At 38.6% G+C, this 15,851-nt stretch overlaps 1 protein-coding gene across 3 annotated transcripts in view; it reads left to right on the forward strand.

The window, feature by feature from the left end:
• Positions 1–15,851, forward strand: part of LOC122975993 (inactive dipeptidyl peptidase 10-like) — an 87,543-nt gene that overhangs the window by 63,645 nt on the left and 8,047 nt on the right. For all 3 annotated transcript variants that reach the window (XM_044344215.1, XM_044344217.1, XM_044344218.1), the window contains 17 exons: positions 846–966; positions 3,220–3,374; positions 4,425–4,522; positions 4,659–4,782; positions 6,394–6,432; positions 6,635–6,742; positions 6,858–6,949; positions 7,342–7,389; positions 7,522–7,640; positions 8,243–8,290; positions 9,121–9,219; positions 9,459–9,528; positions 11,095–11,223; positions 11,312–11,377; positions 12,690–12,744; positions 14,305–14,404; positions 15,015–15,073. In XM_044344215.1, the coding sequence (XP_044200150.1) occupies positions 846–966; positions 3,220–3,374; positions 4,425–4,522; positions 4,659–4,782; positions 6,394–6,432; positions 6,635–6,742; positions 6,858–6,949; positions 7,342–7,389; positions 7,522–7,640; positions 8,243–8,290; positions 9,121–9,219; positions 9,459–9,528; positions 11,095–11,223; positions 11,312–11,377; positions 12,690–12,744; positions 14,305–14,404; positions 15,015–15,073 (1,530 nt within the window). The remainder of the gene's footprint in view (positions 1–845; positions 967–3,219; positions 3,375–4,424; positions 4,523–4,658; positions 4,783–6,393; positions 6,433–6,634; positions 6,743–6,857; positions 6,950–7,341; positions 7,390–7,521; positions 7,641–8,242; positions 8,291–9,120; positions 9,220–9,458; positions 9,529–11,094; positions 11,224–11,311; positions 11,378–12,689; positions 12,745–14,304; positions 14,405–15,014; positions 15,074–15,851) is intronic.

The raw sequence follows: 15,851 nt of genomic DNA on the forward strand, positions 1-15,851 counted from the left end.
TACTGGCACACTGTAACACAACATCTTCCTACAAGGCTGCTGGCAGCTGAAGGTTATATTTTATGAGCCAAAGTCCGGATTGCAAAGTTCTTTTTCCACAATTCTGCAAAATCTAAAAGAAACAAAATTAAACAAATCACTCTTTTGTGATTGTCTCCAACTTTATAATATGACATCAATCTAATCTAACAAACTAAAGGACTAATAGGGAAGCTGAAGTGTTGGATGTTTTTCTTTGCAGTCACTTGCATGTCTGTGTTGTGTCTTTCCGGTGCATACAGTAACAGTTAGACAAAGCTGAGCTGTACTCGCTGCAGGTAAAGTTCCTGCAGACTGAACGAGGCATAAACTCAACACGGCTTCTGTTTGACTAATGACTTTTGAGAACAGGGGAAAATAAATAAATCTAAAAAAAAAAAAACCAAGAAAACAAGTGAAATGCTCACCAGGTGAAAAATGAATGTACATGGTTTCAGGATATTGGTGAACATGCAGGATGTGTTTGGTTGATCCTGTTTGTATTTGCAAATGCAAATATTAAAACACTGATGGAGGGAAAAGAGCAAACACACACACACACACACACACACACACACACACACATTTGCTGCATAGGGAGATAAACCAGGGGCTTATGAAAAAAGCAAAATCTCATCAGAGAGGAAATCAAAAAGAAAAACAAATCAAAAACACATGCAAAAGCAGCACTGAGTTTGACAGCAGAAAGTAAGTAAAACATGAGGGGAAAAAACAGCAGGAATCCACGCAACTAACAAAAGAAATAGAATATTGGATCATGCATGAGTGTGCAATCAGTACCTTCAACATCCCTTCTTTCTTGTCAGATCTACATTTTTGAGAATAACATCTACTACCAGTCAGATGTGAGGAGTAACTCCCTGAGAATCACCTCCTCTGGGATGGAGGGCGTCATCTTCAACGGTCTCGCTGATTGGTTGTACGAAGGTGAGTGAGGTCACAACGTGTTTACACCAGGTCTGTGACTAGTGTTGTACTCACATCATTTCAGGGGATTTTGGGGTTTTTTAAAGGGCACATAACATGTTTTTTGTGATTTTCAGTCATTTATATATTGTTATGATGTCGGATGTTTATGTTAAACACGGTCAAAGTTCCAAAATTAGATGAACGTGTATAAAAATTCTTCCTCGTTTTGAATCTGATTCAGACTCAAACATGTACGGATGTATTTGAGAAGTTTCCATTTTTAGTAAAAAAAGGAGGAAAAGAAGGGAAATCCTGTTACTATAGTTTGTTTACGTGGCCTCCGGAGCTGGAGGAAGCTTCCTGAAGCTGACCAATCAGAACAGAGTGGGCTCATCAGGAGGCGGGGCCTTAAAGAGACAGGAGCTAAAACGGCCTGTTTCAGACAGAGGCTGAACTGAAGGATGCATAAAGAGCCAGTAGAAGATAAATAAAGAGGTTTTTTTTTTTAACTCTGTAGCATGCATATATATTCCAGTAGAGCCCCAAAATATAAATACAGACAAGGAAATCTGCATGTCATGTCCCCTTTAAAGGCTGATTATGATATGTCTTTTGACTTAAAGGTGCAGTGTGTAGAATTTAGTGGCATCAAGCGGAGCAGACTTGACAGAAATGGAATATAATATTCATTCAAAGTATGTTTTAATTAGTGTATAATCACCTGAAAACAAGAATATAAGAATTGTTGTGTTTTTGTTACCTTAGAATGAGGGGGGGGGGGGGGGGGGGGAGATGAAGCTAAATCCTAGACACTGCACCTTTAATATCTTTTAATTTGTTTTTAAGCATAAAAAATGGACTGAATTTATCTGGCAGACATAGTTTAACAGTTAAATTAATATGTAAATTTGTATTGTTTTTTTTACAGTGGCTTGTCAATCATTATAATATCATAAATACTGTATATAGAAGTTTGGGCTCATGATCCTATCTCCACAGTAGTATTATCCAGTGGCCTGTTTCACTAAATCTGCAATTTACAAGCTGCAATTTGCAACATGAGATTATTTCCTCTCACTTATTTTAACATATTTTACTAATCAAAATAAATGGCGTACTTTAGACTCATTCATGAGCACACGAGAGCGCGACATGACTCACAAATGTGTCTGTAGTTTTCAAGCCACAATAATTTGTGTTTATGAGTGTGTAAATGATGCAGTTATTGGTTTTTTTTTTAATTAAAATGCTAATTTAATGAAGTGTTTACGTAAGTAATAGTTTTCGTGATGCATCTGTTAATCTCTTGATGATGATAATTGCTGAACAAGTCTACAAATTCCAGTTTCTGAAAGGTTTTTTTTATGTTTTTTAAACATTTTTTGGGCTCTTCTCAGAAGCCAGAAGGCTCAGACAGAAGTTCTGCGATATGTATCTTCAGGATTTAGACTCAGGTCTGTGCATCTTTAGTTCAGCTGTTTAAAATGTTTTAAAGATTTGTCTCCTGCATTAAAAATGCAGCCGAGCAGACGAGACAAACTAAGCAGAGTGGCGATGAAAAATCAACAACAAGCCTCAATCCATTAACTCGCTGTGTAAACAAATTCAGTAATGTGTTGATGGTCTGTGCAGTTTGCACATCACAGACACACACTGGGGCAGATGGGGAACATTATAGAATCATTTCTGTTTGTAGATGTGCTGTGAGCTCAGCTGTGTCTTTTCTCTTTATCTATCAGCATTTATTTTAGAGTGTAACCATTTGGATGATGTTTTGACAGTGAATGAAAGAGAAGAGTGTGTTTTAATTCCTATTTCACTGATGATATGAGCAACCAGCAATGAAAAATGGAGGAATCAACTAACATAGTTTAAAAAAACAAAAACAAAAATCAACTTTTGCTGTTATAAATAACAGAAAACAAGTTATTTTTTGTTGATTTAATCTGTTTGAAGTCTCTTTTTGACCACGTTTTATTAAATTTAACCATTCTCAAGCCCATGTGTAAAGAAAACTAATAAATCAGCAACAACAAAGAATAAGAGCAGAAGCCTAGAAAATAAAAAAAAAAAGGAAATAAAAATGAAATAAAGTGCAGCATATTACATCATCACCAGAGAGATCACGACTCTACACGGTTTTATTTTTCTGGCCTTCATCATTAGCACCTCCGAGTGTTACACAGTCAAAACAAGACGAAAAACAGAGAGCAAGAGATAAAGTATTCATGCAGAAATCAAGGTGTGTTGTTGTTTTTTTTTTTGTATCAGAGGAGATTCTGCGCTCACACTTGGCTCACTGGTGGTCACCTGATGGAGAGAAACTGGCTTTCCTCACCATTAACGACACGCTGGTACCTAACATGGCTCTGCCCCAGTTCACCGGCAGCACCTACCCACGAGGACTACAGTACCCATATCCCATGGTAAGACTGATTTATAGAGATAATAAGGTAATAGCATCATATTCAACTCAGGCTACTGAGTTCCTTAAATATTTTAAAATATTAAGAAAGACAACAAGATTAGGTAAAAATAATCATTATTTCAGTTTATATTGGGCGTCAGAGGTGAAACATTTGTAATAACCAAAATAAACAGCTAATTGCCAAATATTCTTACAACTAATGAAGCAAAAACTGACTTCAAGGTTTCACATTATTCAGCCAATTTGCTAGTTTTGCACTTAGCTGGAAATGATTTTCAATCAAGGAGAAAATATCTCGCTTTTGCAGGGTTTTTGTATCTTCAAAAGGTGCCGAAACTGAATGTGATATTACAGCAGCGCCGGACGACCTGTTTCTTGAAACACCGTGAAGGTCGTTTCACTCAGCAGAACCTAGAGGAGACTCTGTTTCACATGCTGCCTCGTTGATTATCAGGTTCACTAATGGATGTGCGGGTCAGGTCCTCTTTTTTTTTTTTTTTCTGCGGTTTCAAAGGGAAACTAAACCGTCATCCTCCCACCGCTGAAGGAGGAAAACAGAAGCTTTATCTGTTCTGCAGCATAACAAGCATCCTGTGTTTGTTGCGTTGTGCTTACTGTACCGATCTGTGCATGTCGGCGCTGAAAAACTGCCTTTTAAGAACATCTTTGCAACAGTTTAGTTTTAGATTTAGTTTTTGTCATACAGGATACTGAATATTCTTCAGTGTCAGCTATTTGTCTGTACCATTTTAATTAGTAATTTCCCAATAATTTGCTTAGACATGACCTAGAAAGAACTAAGCACTAATATGGTTCACTGTGCACTTTAGATTTAGATTTCTGCAAGTAGACAAATATATTTCACTGAAGATTATTAAAACACCTACATGCAATTTTAAGCTGGTGCAGTTCAAATTTTAATCACTTATTCAGTGGAAATCTGTACAGTCATATAATAACTTTATCATAAAGATGTTTTCTGATTTGAAAGGAAATTGATCAGATTCTCATCAATCCGCCTGCGTCTGTCTCTGTTTCACAACATCAGGCCGGCCAGACAAACCCTGCAGTCAAATTGTCTGTGGTCAACCTGTTTGGAGCGACTCACACTCAGGAACTGCAGCCTCCTGAACAGCTCAGGCTCAGGTGACACACACACACACACACACACACACACACACACACACACACACACACACACACACACATATATAAATACAATACTGGCACACAAGGGCACAAAATCCCCAATCTGATTCCTCTCTCTGCTTCTCCTCTGCAGGGATTTCTATGTCCCCATGGTGAAGTGGATCAGTAATACTCACCTCGCTGTGCGGTGGCTCAATCGGGCCCAGAACGCTTCGCTGCTGACGGTGTGCGACGCCACCGTAGGAGTCTGCCATCAGGTGGGTGTTATTGATTAAAGAAATGGCGGGACGCAGCGATTTCTGGTCAGTTCACAAAGTAGTTTCAAGTCAACCGTAGAGGTTTGATGTAGAAACAAGTCTTCACATGTAGTCTCAAGTAAAATAAGCCTCATGAGTCTTACTCCACTTTCAATATAAAATGAAATAAAACTAAATATCACAGCATATTTCAGCTGCACTGCATGACTCTATATCTCTAACCCTTTCATCCAATGGTATTTGGAAGCCATTTTGAACCATTTAAGTATCATTTTATATCATTTTTGACTCTCTGTGATTATGAGATACTGAATCATAAACTGAAAAATGGTGTAAGGTGGAGGAAATACACCAAGTAGCTCAGGAATATCTGTTAAATACTTTTATTCTCAGAGAAAAAAACAAGTAAAAAAATATATTTTTCAACTAAATAAGATGTTTGAAATACTTTTATCAAGTTTTTAATAATATTTTTCTTGTACGTTTTTTTCTGTGACTGAAAATACATCCGTCCGCTCCAGTGGACGTTACGCAACAAAGGGTTCATTCTGTCTATTGGGCCTCGGTCTTGTTTTTCAGTTATCCTCTCTATTGTTGTAGATATTTAATGTTCCTATGTGTTTTCATACCGTTTGCTCTTAGTAATAAAATATTATACTCTGTTGATGCTTGGTGTCCACTACAGCGGAGGTGTGTCAAAATACAATTTATTGAAAAAAAAAAGTTATTGGCATGATTTTTCACTTGTTTAAGAGTAAAAATAGACAATAAAAAAAATATTATTCTGTGATTTAATAATTCATGCATGAAAGGGCTAATGCAGAGGTTGCAGTGGGATCTGCCTTTTTGTGACATGTGCAACAACAGCTGCAGCAGGGAATTAAAGGACACAGTCCTCGTTTTCAGCAAAAAAATATATTTAAAAGTTGATGTGAAGCTTCTGTGAGGCTTCAGCAGTCTGACTCAGTCATATCAAGTAGATATCTGCCACATCTTTTTAGCATCAGATTCTCTCTCTGTGTTTTTCCCTGTTGAGCTGCGGTGAAGTATAGCAACAAAAAGAGAGACTCTGACACTAGAAAGACCAGAGCAGCAGTCAGCTGTCATGTAATTCTTCATACATCAGGTCAATAGTTAATTGCAAGTTTGCAACATCTGGTGTCAGATCCGATCAGATCTTTATCAACTCACAAGAGGAAAGCAAGGCGGCATAAAAACACAAAACCATGAAAACAGAAACTCAGTGAAAGACAATAAGGATGCAGGTTAAAAACAAGGAAAACAGTAACAAGACTAAAGATAAGAAACAAAGTGTTCAGCTGTGTGAGGACTCAAGAGGCAGTTTATAATGTGTTAGTATTGGGATAAATGAGTTAAGTTTTTGGAAACCTTTCACTTAATTCTTTAAGAGCGGATGGTCTGGATTTGAAAGGATGATCAGCTGACTGTAGATACTTCAGGTTTTACCGCTAAACGTAGAAAATCAATTCAACTTCTCAGAAATCTCCACAGCTACTCAAGATTTCTTTCTCTTCTTTTAATGTCTGAATAACTTCTTGTTATTTCTTCTCTTGTTCCAAACACGTTACAATTTTCATCCCTTTCATTCAGAGACACGAGGACTCTTCGGAGGCTTGGCTCCCCAGACAGGTAAACCTGAAGAATGAAGAACTTCTGCTGACAAACAATCTATAATAAAAACATGAAGCCTTGCCGTCGTTTCCATGCATCTCCAGCTACAATATATTATCCCCACGGCGCTATATGTTCCTTTTATTTTTGAGGCAGAATACAGCAGAACTCATTCATGCATAAAGTATGTCACCTCTGAAGCCTCTACTTTGCTCCACAGAGACAGGAGCCGCTGTTCTCCAAGGACAGGAGCAGGTTTTTCCTCACTCTGCCGGTGAAACAAGGAGGTCAGGGAGATTTCCAACACATCACAATGTTCACCAAGAAGGTGACTCGAGGAGGACTTTCTCCTTCTCCTTCTCACTCCTACTCTCGCATTTCCTTTTACACAATCTCGTGTTGAATCTTAAAAATCTACAAGGATGTTTTTCTGTTGTTTTCAGTTACGAAGTGACCAGGATGAGGTTCGCCACCTGACGTCAGGCGACTGGGAGGTGACGAAAATCGTAGCTTATGATGAAAACAACCAGATCATGTAAGTTAAATAAAGATTAAAAAAACATGTAAAAGAAACAGAGACTAATTATGTGATATTTCTCTGTTGCTTGTAAGTTAAACAATGATAAATATCAATGTGTTAACTCCCATCACCATGACTACTTCTACCGCTGCTACCATCACAAAAATGACTGATGACCAGCTCAGTCTTTTCCTGGTAAAATATCTGCTCTATTTTGTAGAAAGAGAAAAAGAAATGAACATGTTATGTTTGAAAATATCGCATCTTTGTGTGCCGCAGGGTCCACGACTACATAAATCTGTGTTGATGGTTGTCCAGCCACAGTGTGCAGTGACTAGTAAAGGCAGATGTATAATGGATCTATGACCTTGTCCTACTTTAGCTGCTCTGCTTTCCTCCACACACAGATACTTTCTGAGCACAGAGGACTCTGCACAACAGAGACATTTATACAGGTAAAATACAAGCGGATGAAATGGAATCATATTATGTGTTTAAGGACTTTTTGTTCATTATTTCTCCAGCTTATGTAATTTTCCACTATTGATTCTTCGTGCTCAGTAAACTCACCGTGTGTTTTCCGTCAGTGTGTCCGCCCTCGGCCTGTTTCCACGACGATGCCTCACCTGCGGACTGAAGGAGGAGTGTACGTTCTTCGACGCCAACGTCAGCCCCGATGTACAGCAGGCCGTCCTGCACTGCAAAGGTGAGACAGAGAGTCAAAGCAAACATCTTCTGTCAGTCTTAAAGGATGTTATGGGGGGACTGTGTCTGTGCCATGTGTACGCCGGTGGGTCATTAGCTCCGGTTCTACATGCGAATCCATCGAATATGAGAAAACGACGGCTTTCAGCAGCTTCAGAAGCTCCCTGTTGAGAAATGTTTGTCAGATATTTGCTCACTTTGGTTAAATACGATTGTAACAGCAGAGTTTAATGTCTGAAGAGTCAGAGATTTGTGGTTTTGAGCTAAATATCTCAACAACTATTGGACTGATTGTCATAAAATTTGGTTCACACATTCATGTTCCCCTGAGGATTTCTTCTTTGAATCTGTCTACATCAGTGAAACATTATGAAAACCTTTTGCAACTTTTTGCCACTTCTGTTTAATAATGTCTTCCTCCTTTGGAAAATGGCAAAATGATCATGCTTTTCCAATGGATGTCTTCCATAACTTGAGGCTAATATGTAAAACTGACTCTCTGCGAGTCAAAAGGGCTTCAGGCGACGATGAAAATCTGTCAGCAGCTTGTGTTTCCTTCATAAAAACGTCAAAAAAAAAGTATTTAATTCTCCTCCACTGCAGGTCCTGGTGTTCCAGCTGTTCTCCTTCTGAGTTTTGATGATGTGGACTGTAAGTATTCTTTTTTCTATTAAGCATGAAACCGTTTTCTGTTCATGTTGTATTTGTGTGGGCAGGCAGATTTTTACGCTTTTTCTCATATCTGCTCTGAAATGGAAAAATAGTGTGTTTGCAATCAAGCTTCACCGTCTCACTCGTATAAAAAACATCAGCAGCTGTTGGATTTGATGCGAGGTCAAGCTGTGCCAGTAATTTATACATTTCAAGATGTTTAATTTTGTTTCTTATTACACTTTAAATGTTTGCTATTCACTGCATTTTTTATAGAAAACCTAATGGTCAGTGTTAGTCTGGGATAAAAGAAGGAAATTTATCAGAAAATGTACAAAAAATTGTAAAAAGATGTGAAAGTGCAGCTACAGGGTGACAGAGCAGGAATATAAGATATTGAAAAGTATGTTATTTTTTAATGGTACATGTGTAGGAAGCGTGTGTACTGTGTGGATTAGCCCTTATAAAATAAAAATGAAGTCATACCGTTGCTTTTCAGTGGCTTCTGGATGAAGCGCTGAATATTTTATCGCATCAGTACGTGAACTGTCGCGTGTTGTCTTTATTTCTGCACGACCTCACGTTTCACCTTTGCCGCTTGGCCGAGAGGAAACGGGATTATATAAGAAGGATTATCAACTTTCGCAACATACTGATTCACGTCGGATATACACGCTAAAGCACACCGGGGCAGAAAGAATACAGGGTGGGGGGGGGGGGGGGGGATGTGATTTAAAGGTTAAATTACACTTCACGGTACAACTCAAAGACTGAGTGCAAGGAAGGATTCACTTTTATTCCGTTCTGATGAATCATTTCCTGTTTCTCAGCGTATTTCATCCTGGAGAACAACTTCCCTCTGCGGTCAGCGATGGAGACTAAAAGGACGGTTCAGACGGACATCCGGATGATCACTAATGACAACTTTGGTACAAATGATCTGCACTTAACAGCTGTTTGTGTGTTTGTGTGTATTGATTCTTTACACATGACACAGAACATAAGATAATTGAGCTGTTTAGACATAGACGGCGGATAATATTGGAGTGTGTGTGTTTGTTTCTGTCCTCAGTGCTCTTGGCTGTCTCCCCCCCCCCCCCCCCCCCCTCTTCCTCTCTCTCTCTCGGTCACCTTTCCCTTCAGCTAATGTTTCTCACTTTACTCACAGAGCTGCCTCTGAAGCTCATCTATCCCCCCGACTTCTCTGAGTCCTACCTCTACGGCCTTCTCCTCATTGTGTAAGCCTGTTCAACTTTATTACATTTACATTTTTTTTCCCCCATCTGCATTCACCGCAACGCCTTGAACTTCAAAGTCCAAATTCAGTCAGGACGGCTGAAAATGAGACATTTCACTCCTCAACGCCTGCAGGCTGTGAAACTTATTCTAAAAAACAAAAATGTACTAGAAAAGTAAAAGTAATGGAAAAATCACATCTTAGCTACAACTTTAATTTCCCATGACGAACACACAATGCAGGGCTGTTCTTCTTTGTCTTTGAGTACAATCTTCTCTGCTTTAATAAACCTTTGCATTATTGTAAGATTAGCATATTAGCATTATATCATTTTAAATATACAAAGTACATTTTGCAGTATAGTACATAATGGCAATATGCATAGATGTAATTTGCTAGACAAAACTAACTAAATAGTCAAGAAGCCTAATGACAAGATAAGATGCATAAGTTAGACTATTTAATGACACTGAGATTAAATTGGCTTCTTCTTCTACTTCATTTGCTTCTTTCAAGAGTCATTGTTGGCTGTTGTGGTTGAATTAGGCCAAGGTTGTTTGCTTACTCTGCATCATGAGTTATTTTTAACTGCACAGGTCAGAGCGGTTTATTCTCTGAGTAATCAAAAATACCCTTTGGTCCGGGACCGTTCCTCATGGTTTTCGCTGGCTCTCTTTGTTCCAAACCAGATAAATCAGCATACAAGGATATTTGATACAATGGTGAACTTCCAACTTTGTGGCAACAGTTTCCGTTTGGTCCCTTCCTGTTTCGGGGAAAGTACACAAAGCCAGCCCCGTGAAGAAATTGTTTTCTCAGTTTGGTTTGGAAGAACTTGAATCCCGACCTCAACCCCATCCAAAACTCTTGAGATAAACTGGAACACCGACGTCAAACCGGACCTTATCGCCCAACAACATCAGTACTGAACCTCACTAATGCACATGTGGCTGGATGGGAGCAAAATCTCTGCAGCCTGGTGGTTCCAACATCTGGTGGAAAGTCTGAAACCAGCAGAGAGGAAGCTGTTACATCAGCAGATTATTACTCATGATTTTGGAGTGAGATGTTCGAAAAATCACACATGAAGGTGATAAAATAAGATTAGGTGTTACAAGCAGAACAAGAATAAACAAACCAGAAGAATAGAACAGGCAGGATATAAAAATGGGGAAAACTACCTAAGAGATCTAAAAGTAAACAGAAGAGTAGAGAACAAACTGTACAACAAATTTAAATTAGAAGTTATATACTGTATGTGAGGGTGTCCACATACATTTGGCCAAATAGTGGATTTCTAACAGTGTAATTCTGGTCTAAATGAAAACTTAATATCTCTGAGTAGATGTTATGCAGCAGAGGAGAAGCCACAGCCTGAAACCTATCAGGGCTGTGCGGTTATCAGGAAATAACGCACACCTGCCTGTTAAACAGAGATTAGTGTTCCTGTAATACGATAAGAACACAGACTCTGAAATTCTGCCTTAAAGCTGCACCCACAGTTTCCCAAAAGCTTTAACTGCGAACATCACATCAGCTCCGTATCTGTCTATCTTTGTCCCGGCAGCGGCAGCTCTCCAGGCGGTCAGGCGGTGACGGAGGAGTTCCGGTTGGACTGGGACTGGGTGCTGGTGGGACTGGAGCAGGTCATTGTGGCGCGGCTGGACGGCAGGGGGTCCGGGTTCAGAGGGGAAAGGTAGGCGTACATACTAAGGCGTATGTTGATACTAGGAACTAATAATTCCTGACTTAATGACCTTTCATCCTTGTCCATCGCTTCACAGGGTTTTGCAGCAGGTCCATCAGAGGCTCGGTACAGTGGACACAGAGGACCAGATAGCAGCTCTGGAGTATGTAACACATCTGTGTGTCGCTGTGTCTGGACTACAGTGTCTCTATCTGGGTCATATTTCTATCCATTTGACCACCCGTGAAGTTAATTAGAATCGCAGAGGTGCTTCATGAATTGTTTTTTGTGGAAAAAGCACAAACAGACAGCGAAGGAAGTGTTATATTTGTAAAAACACAGAAATGAGCGATCACAGGTCCGTCAGTTTATTGTTTTCTGAAACTGAATCGATACTTTTATCGTTCGACATCCAGTTTGTCCCAAAGCAAACACGAAATACACTTCAGCCTTTTATCTAACGCACATTTCACTCTCTAATCTCCTCACGAGAGACATTTTCAGTTGAAATTGAGAACATTATTGAGAGATTAGGTCGTTGTTATAATGGTATCCGTTTCTTTTTTTGGAGGAATTTAAAGTAAAAGTGGTGTTTAAAGTAAGTATGTGTTTTCCTCATTGTCAACAAATCACATAAAGAGACTTAAACTTATCATATATTGATCCCTCAAACACCATCTGCAGCCAGAAATACTGTAGAGCACCAAATGTGTATTAATCCGCCACTGAAAATAGTCCACAACAACACTGTCTACTTACATTGTGCCCAGCTGGAGCGTTTTTACATACATTCACCTCAAGTTTTGGAATTTTGACCATGTTTAACACAAACATCTGACATTATAACAGTATATAAATGATAGAAAATGACAGAAAGCATGATATATCCCCTTTACAACATAACATTACACATTATGTCATGTCGCCTTTACAAAAATCGCACAAAAAAAGAGTAAAACTGCTGTAACATTCTTCTGTCTTCCCTTTCATGACCTCTTTTATGGCTTTATATTTTAGTTATTGTCACGTACATGTAGCAGAGAAACGTTGATGATATTATTGAACGTGTGACTATAAAACATGATGATTGAACACATGAAGGAAGATGATTTGGTTCAAAAAGTCCCGTCTACCTCTCCTCTTTTCTCTTAAGTTTTCTCATTTCTTTTCCCAGCAGTCTTTTCTCACATGATCAGTTCAGGCATCACAGGAGTTTTGTCAGTAATTCCCCCCGCAGCTCTGACCTTTGACCCTCAGTACTGTTGGTCACTCGGTTATCTGTGAACCGGAGCTTCTTCCCATTAATTCTCAACCGCTTCGGATTAGAGCTTCAGCTGAGCGTGTGAAAACGGAATCGAATGTGTAAAACCAAACCTAAAAATACACATTTTCACTTTTACCCTCCGATGATTTGAAATGTAAAAAAACAAAGTCCGCTTGTATTTTGTGTGAAAGGTTTCCTCTGTGTGTCGCAGGTACCTGGTGAAGCTGCCGTTCATCGATCGCACTCGAGTCGGAGTCTTCGGAGAGGTTCGTCCGTCGAGCCTCTGAATTAATCAGACCTCTCACTCTGATTTCTTTTCAGCTGACTGGATGAATATGTAATGTGTGACTGGATGACTGTGACGGCTATGAGGCTGAAATGCTTAATGAGGCTTATTTAAACTGTTTGACACCAACAATTTTCATTTAGTAAGATTTCTAAACATAAAAGCATTTCAATATAGACATTTGTTTATTTATATAATCATATTATCCTCATATTCAGGATATAATGTTTACATGGAGGATAAACTTTTCATCTCCATGTATTCATACAGTTTAGTTAGTTATACAAGTGTCCAGCACATGTGGACTTACAAAACACCAAAATACAATTGTAGAGGTGAAACATTTGTCAAACGTAGACAAGAACAAAACTTCTTTAATTACATTGCAAACAAACAACTTTGTCTTCTGTACCAGACGCTACAATTAAAATTAGCCACACAAAAAGTTTCTTATAATCATTCATCCATAAAATCTGATCAGAAATTACCCTGTAATTTACCCTCAATCGCCCTTAAATCATCATATAATGAGCAATAAAACATAAAATGGACTTCATACAGCAAACAGTCTTTTCTCTTAAATTCTGCTTCACATGAGGCTCCACGCTGTAGTTGTTTTCCATCAGACAATATGTTCTTAATTTAGCTTCCTACCAAACATCAACAGAGTGTCTTTCTTCATACATCAGGAACAGTTTTGCGTCGGACATCATGAATACTAAGACGCTGTAATCTGTTTTTAGAAAACAGAGAAAGAAATCAGTACATACAAAATAACAATAAAATATACTGTATCTTATTATTTCTGATCATATATAAGCCTCACTCTCTCCCATCTTTATATACAGTATAGTGGTCCCAGTTTGTGCCTCTCATGTGGAACCATTAATAGCAATCTTTGAAAAACACAGAAGGTCATTAAACAACACGCACAGCTTTTCTGAAGCTTTTTACAGAATCCTCAATAAACTCCTCTAACTCTTATATATTGTATTCAGAAATTCAGATGCTTAGCATTGAATATAATGGTAATATATTAGAGGTACAACCTGGGGCTAATGGTGTACTAGCTCATCTATAAGAATTTGACTGTATCACACAAAGAGAGAGAGAGAGACTATATTTACAACAGTTTCTTTCCTCCATTTAGCATATTTGGGTTTATCAAAACCTGGAAGATGATATTCAGGTTTTGGAAACCAGGACATGTGATGAGGATGCTCCAAAAACTTGCTGACAACTGGGATACAAGAGGGCATGTAAAAGCACTCAGTGCTGTCTGCAGATGTCAAGGATATGCAATTATAACATGAATACTTATTTTAATTAAATTCATGATTTCAGCTGAAGGTGCGGAAGGTCTGAGAGGAGACAAAACATCTCAGTGAATTATTTAATGGGAGGAAAATGTGCCAGAACTTAGAGTAGATATTAAACTGTCAAACACACCTGCAGTACATAAGAAATATTATAGTTCATTTATGTCAGGGAGGTATAAAAAAAGAAACTCGTTTAAAGCAGCTGAATCTCCGTCCGACAGGACTACGGCGGCTACATCACACTGATGATGCTGAAGTCGACGGAGAAGCTGATCACATGTGCGGCGGCTCAGGCTCCCGTCATCGACTGGACCATGTATGGTGAGCAAAGAAGTCAAATTAAAACCAGCCTGCTCCACTTCGGATATCTCCTCTTCTTTAATACACGCTGCAGTGAAATGGAAATATTTATTACTTGTGCTGCTGCAGTGCTGCTTCCCGTCGTTTCCTTATTCACAACCTCTTTATCCTACATGATCCTTTTTATATGTATTGTCTTGGTAATGTGACTTTAATTATCCCTGCGCTCTGCCTTCGGGAATTCAGGCTTATTGAGTTTTAGGATGAAAAGCTTTCTTCATTCCTGTAAGCGTCTACACAGTATTAAAGTGACTGTACAGCTGAGGAGCTGCTGCTGTATTTCTGATTATATTTTAATAGACTGAAGTGTTTCACTAAATCCTGCGGTTCCTGTGTTTCAAGCACGAGCAGAACAGAATAAGGATTTCACTCTTTTTGATGCAAAAAAAAAAAAAAAGCTATTTTTAACCACTGTGCATATAGGTTTCTCTAATGCTGACTGCCAACTATAATCTCTTTCCATATTCAGTTTTATTTCATTTTTGATCTCTCCAACATCTGTTTTCTGTCCGTAAAGCTCCGCTACAACAACATATAACCTCTTTGCTTTCTGCTCTTTTCTCTCCTCCAGCTTCAGCGTTCTCGGAGAGATACTTAGGCTCGCCTTCGACCGAGGAGAGCAGATACCAAGTGAGCCGATTGTTCATCTGCTGCTGGACTTGTGTTAATTAATTTTAATGTCTGTCTAGATTCAAGACTTCTTCTTCTTCTTCTGTGTGCAGAAAAATGTTTCACACACCTTTGCGCACAGTCTCACCGCACATTCTTCTACTATAAATAACAGTTCATGTGTGGGTTTCGTTACAATAGTTCCTTTTTTACCTTACGACCCCTTAACATTAAGAATTTTCTTCCTGCAACATCCTCTAGTCACATGTTGCATATGTCAGTGAGTTGTGTGAGTGATTTTTCCTCCTCAGTTTTTTAATTTGAATGATTTTTAGAGACCTAAAGAGGTAAAAGCATCCAGTTTTACCACAAGAAACGAGCAAATATTAGAGAAAAGTCAACAAAATGACATTATTTACTGTACCAGGAGTTTATCATGTCCTCTTTACTCTCTGGTAAATCATCTCGTGACCCCTCAGGCTAATCTTGTGACACGTTTGCAACCAATAAAATATAAAAAACCACACTGGAAAACAGCAAGGAGTTGAACATGGCTCTGCTGTTTGGAAGATTTTGGAAACAGAATTATAAGAAAACGTATTTGTAGAATCAGTAATACATTCACTGACAGTGACTGAAGCCAAAAATCCAGATAACTGTGCATTGACACTAAAAATGTACAAATTATATTTATTCATATATTAAATCTAACAAGTTCCCTGTACAATAGCAGGTGTTTAAATACCAGCTGTTTCCTTAAAAACTGAATAAAATCTTTTTTTTAGAAAGACAGAGGTCT

This window comes from Thunnus albacares, chromosome 24, assembly GCF_914725855.1.
Source record: "Thunnus albacares chromosome 24, fThuAlb1.1, whole genome shotgun sequence".
NCBI lineage: Eukaryota > Metazoa > Chordata > Actinopteri > Scombriformes > Scombridae > Thunnus > Thunnus albacares.